At 32.5% G+C, this 5,538-nt stretch overlaps 1 protein-coding gene across 1 annotated transcript; it reads right to left on the reverse strand.

Moving 5' to 3' along the window:
* Positions 1 to 1,737: 1,737 nt before the first annotated feature.
* Positions 1,738 to 3,173, reverse strand: LOC18034921 (3-ketoacyl-CoA synthase 12). The gene has a single exon (XM_006424670.2). The coding sequence runs from the start codon at positions 3,139 to 3,141 to the stop codon at positions 1,744 to 1,746; it is 1,398 nt and encodes a 465-aa protein (XP_006424733.1). The 5' UTR covers positions 3,142 to 3,173; the 3' UTR covers positions 1,738 to 1,743.
* Positions 3,174 to 5,538: the final 2,365 nt, after the last annotated feature.

Consider the following 5,538-nt stretch of genomic DNA (forward strand, 5'->3'; position numbering starts at 1 on the left):
CAATGTCAAACTTTTTTTAATTAATGTTAATTCTTAAACTTTATTATCATGTAATTTTTTTATATTAAATTTGGTTAAATTATTTTGTTGTATTTGTGTGTATTAGCTAAATAATTATTTTATAACTATAAATATAATGTAAATGATTAGTAAAAACTGTTTTTGAAAAAAGCACTACCAAACGCATATTCTCTGTTTTTATAATTTTCAACTGTGTCTACCAAACGCATATTATTGTTTTCAGTTTTAAAATATAAGATACAGAAAATGATACCAGACGTATATTTAAATTCGAAATACAGTAACTGCAAAACACCATTTTCATTTTCGTTTTTATTCTCAGAAAATACAGATTCAAAAACAATACCAAACAGGCCCTAAATAATTTTCATTGAGCAAAGGTTACGAAATAGATTGGATCGATTTTTTTATCTAAAGTACTATGTGAAATCTTCATTTTCTCCTTTTTCAGGTTTACAGAAAATTTTAAAAAACAAGAATCTTATTTATCTGATATATTATTATAAAAAATACATAAATATATATAATATACTTTCAATATCAAAATGTTCCGTAATTATTGGAGAGCTTGCTTGTTGCATGTAGAGGGTAATTTAAAATCTTTGTATGAACAAATAAATCAAGTGTAAAGACTGAAAGTATCACCAAAAGACTATTTTAACTTTTCAAATGCTTATTTTCTTACTTATATGGCAAATAAAAGAGTGAAAAAAATAAGTCATCTCCCAAAAAATGCTTCAAATTAAAATAAATATGTATTATTATAGTCAAATTTTTTTCTCTACAAAAGTAATGACAATTATTATAACACTTCTTTCCCTTCATACATTATGAGATAAAAAATAATATAATACTAAATTAAAGGCTTTAAAAGACTTTTCAAATAAAAATTTTTAAATAAAATGTTAAAGGGAGAAAAACGCTATCTTATTTAAAGAATATCGTTCAAAGAGTATTTTCGAACCTTTTTTAAAATATCATTTGAACAAAATCTTTTGATTATGCTCTAAATAAGTTTCTGTTTATATAATGATGTGAAGAGCAAGTTAGCTGACAATCAGCATATGATCACTCGCCAAAAAATTGTGACTTAGAATCCCTCAGCATTAATTAATGAAAGAAATCAAATTTATTAGACAGTGGTCATGTGTTGTGCTTTAACTTTCTTTCTGCCTGGTCACATAATTAATGGCGATTTAAATAATTAATGTCTTGCGTAAAACACAAAAGTAGGTCACGCTAAAAAATCTAAAAGCAATACAGCGAGTCCAGTTGTGAGACATTAAATCTCCACCAAAACATGCATGTAAATCAAAACTCAGGGACCCATTGCCTCTGCAAATATTGAGTGCTCTTGATACTTATGTTTCTAACAAATAAAACAGGCTGTTAGTATTCAGCATGGGTTTGTTGGTGACAAGTCGCAAAAGCATAGTCTCTCTCTCTCTCTCATAAAATTTGAAAAGCACCATTAATGAATAGAAATTTCGAAAGCAATATCAGAAACTGAAAGATGATTGTATTAATTTCTTTAACAAAGCAGTAATTAACATCGTCAACCTATAGAGATTAATCAAGACAAAAAAGGAATCCCACAGAGGGACACTTAACAACAATCATAACAGACTTATTAAGACAATAGTATACAGAGAAAATAATGAAATTTATATATATAATAAATGCAGTAAAATATAAATAATTAAAAGGACCCTTTTCCTTTAATCAATTTAAATAATTTTCAGGCACTTTGAAGGTGCTTATATCTTCATTTTGAATCCAACCATATTTCTCCAGATAAGGGTTAGCTAATGACTGTGGTGGGTAGCTATCAATGATATCTTTCCAAACATTACCAACATTTCCATCCAAATCCCTCACAACCTCCCATACACAGCTGTTGCATTTAAAGCCAGCACCAAAACTGATCATCAAAACCCTATCACCTTTCTTTAGTCTCTTCTTTGCTTCCATATATGCTAAGACATACCAAAGACTGGCTGCCGATGTGTTGCCAAATCGATGAAGTGTCATTCTTGCTGGCTCTAGATCATACTCAGTCAGATCAAGACTAAACCCAATTCCATCAATCACTGCCTTGCCTCCAGTGTGGATGCAAAAATGATCAACCCCGGTTCGGAAATTGACCCCGGCTTTTTTCTCACCCTTTGGAGTGTTGTTACTCATCTTCCTCACAAATGTCACCAGAGCATATCGAAGCAATTCCCTTATGGGCAAGATCATAGGGGAAATTACCCTAAGATTGTCCACAAAAGCCCTAGTTGCTGCCTTTGGGAGATTCTTCCCGAGATGAAACCCTGGCCGGCCTTGTTCATCTTCAGTTTGTACGCAACATCCGTAAGAGTCATCTCTTGCTCCGTGGTGTGTCCTCACTAGACACTTCAATTTGAACAGTGCATTTCGCTCCAAGGATCTTTTGTTAGACAAAAGAATCACAGCACCACCGGAACGAAACAGGCAATTTGCAAGAATCATCGATCTATCATTGCCCGAATACCAATTTGGACTCAAAGACTCCGATGTCACGACCATAGCATTCATATTTTTATTGGTCTTAAACACGCTACGCACAATATCAACCGATATTAAGCTTGCACTACAGCCCATTCCGGTTAGATTAAAGACCTTTATGTCCTTTCTCATCTTGTAACGATTAATTATTCTAGAGGATAAAGAAGGCATTATGGCTATCATTGAGATATTAACAACAAGGATGTCAATTTCTTTAGGGGAAATGCCTGACCTGTCCAAGATTTTTGCAATGCTGTCTTCAAAAAATTCTTCCATCTCGTCGATCCCATCTTGCAATGTAGGGTTGTCTTCTCGGCCGGCGAACATAATTCTTGGAGAATATGTTTGCTCGCCGATGCCGGAGCTAACGATCGCTTTTAAGAGAAATTTGTACTCGTTGAGGCCAAGATTCTTTGTCCTCTTTATGACTTGACCAGCGAAATCAGTGCTCACCATTCTATCATCGGTCGGTTTGTAGCATTGGTAGTCTAGTATGTAACATTCTTTGTCTCTTTTCTCATCAACCCACTTCCATATCTTGAACATGAGGTACAAAGAAGGGAGAAGGTAGAGATAAAAGAGAAGCCCCATGAGAGAGCAGAAAAAATAAAGAGACTGGTTTGTGTTTGTGTTTGTGTTTGTGTTTTTGGTGTTGTTTTGTTGTGTGCTAGCAATGTGTCTATGAGGGTCTTATAACAGGAGGAGATGTGGCTTGTGACTCGGGCATGTGAATATGCTTAAGACCCAATGCTATCCCTCAACTTCCACCCACTGATATGTATGTTTTCTTAAGAATCTTTATTGCAAATTCAACTCATAGCACATACAAGAGAGAGCAAAAGGCACTATGGTCTCATCAATTTGGGTCAACGTCAAAATCAAATTATTTATTGAATCTTCAAGTAAAATTAATTTATTGAATTGAAATTTGTTAACTTTTGTTAATTGAACGCCATTATAGATAGACTATAATTTATAGTTTACAGTTAGTAGCTTACCCAATCTAGTTAGCACATTTAATAAGAAAGTTTGAGAAGGTGGCTAGCCAGATCGATGTTGGGCACTCATCATATTATTGAAAATAGCATGTAATAATAATGCACATTGGGCGGTGATTATGGCAAAAGCTGAGAAGTGAGAATCCAAACCAGGAGAGTGGTTTATGCAATACCTATTTGTCGTATAAGAATCATAAATATGCTGCTTAATTTGTAGTTGGGTTTTGGTTACGTTAACAATTGGGACATTACGAGCATGGCTTTTTTTAATATCATATTTGCGTAGTCATACTATCAAGTGTACAATAATTTTCAACAACTTCGACAGAGTTTGGATTGGACTTTGCAGCTCGGCATTTATAGCTTGAGGCTTTGTTTGAATTCAAATGACGATAAATTTTCATTTCTTAAGCTTTTTGGATGGGGCCCAGAATCAAGGCAAGTATGTTACATAGTGGAAAATTTCGCGCGAGGTCCTAATCCTATCACCTCGCGAGACTTTAATTACAAGTCAAAATTTGGTAAGAAGAGGAAACAAACTGCTCTGTGATCATGCATTAAATTCAAAACCATTTATGTTGATTATCTTCATTTGAAGTTCTATTATTTGTTCTTATTGAATTATGCGTAGACCAGTTGGTTGGCACGCTGATCCAATAAATATTCCAAAAATATATAAATTAATTTGTATGCTTGTAATATTGAAGGCTTATCTTTAACATACACAAGAATTAGGACGTTTGATCATCTCTCTCACTATCAAGAACATAATCTATTATAACTCCACTTAGTCATAATCACATTCATTGAATAAGAGCACTTAGTCTAATCACATCATTTAATAACAGCCAAATAGTGTGTTTGGTCTTTGTCACATAAGAAAGTAATGCGAGCTCACTGACGAGTAAATTGGACTCAAATTCCATATAGAAATCTATACACCTAATTAAGTCAAAAATTGATTAGCTCGAAAGCTAAGAATTGTTCGAAGCATATATCCTTATTTAGGAACTGTTTTCAGCTGATGTGAGATCTTTTGGTCAAATAATATTAAATAATGTATTATGTATATTTTTCTCTAATAATATTAAATAATGTATTATGCATTAGTTAGGAGATAAAATTTGAATACGACTAATTAATTTAGCCTTGATACGAGAATTAAGTCAATGAATTCTCTTTCAAATGGTGTATAAGCCAATGAATTCTCATTAAAAAAAAAAAAAGTCAATCAATTGATCACATTGTATACTATTTATTTGTATTTAAGAATCCATCTTTTATCTTTGTATTATTGATACACACCAAGTTGCTTAGTGTCAATTCTTATCTCTTATTTCCAGTTCAAGTTGCAGCAACAAAACGCTTTGATTGCAAGTTGATATTCGTTGCTTTCTTATCTGAATTTGCATATATATTTAATTACTCGCTTACTTCAATAATGAAAATCTAACAAACGGATCTTATATTTGTCAAAAGCGTTCTTTGGTTAAGTTTTTAACAACCCTCAATTTATGAGTTAGCCTATAAATATAAAATTTGGCCCATGAATATTTATAAATATATATGATATCAAAGTTAACTCATAAATAAGCTGACTTTATTTAACTTCATCAATTTATAAGGGAGTGTTAAGGCGATAATCTAACATTTCTTGAAAATAATTTTTGAACAACCTTCAAATCACTAGCTATGTAAGTTTAAGAAATCCTCGGTGCAATAACTAACTTTTTGGTATGAACTACGTTCATCCGGAAAGACATTAATAACCATATGGTTATGGTAATGATCCAATGGATATGTTTCTCAAGATATAGACACAGGTGATGCTGATCAATTAACCCACAACTTCAAGATCATAAGTGAGATGTTACAAAATTACACCATTGTTTACTGTGTGATGCATAATGCTGATATAGAAGCTCACAAGTCTAACTCATCCTAAAGATTAGTTTATGAATTAAATATTGTGCCTATGCCTTATAGACTT

This window comes from Citrus clementina, unplaced genomic scaffold (genome assembly GCF_000493195.1).
Source record: "Citrus clementina cultivar Clemenules unplaced genomic scaffold, Citrus_clementina_v1.0 scaffold_8, whole genome shotgun sequence".
Classification (NCBI taxonomy): domain Eukaryota; kingdom Viridiplantae; phylum Streptophyta; class Magnoliopsida; order Sapindales; family Rutaceae; genus Citrus; species Citrus x clementina.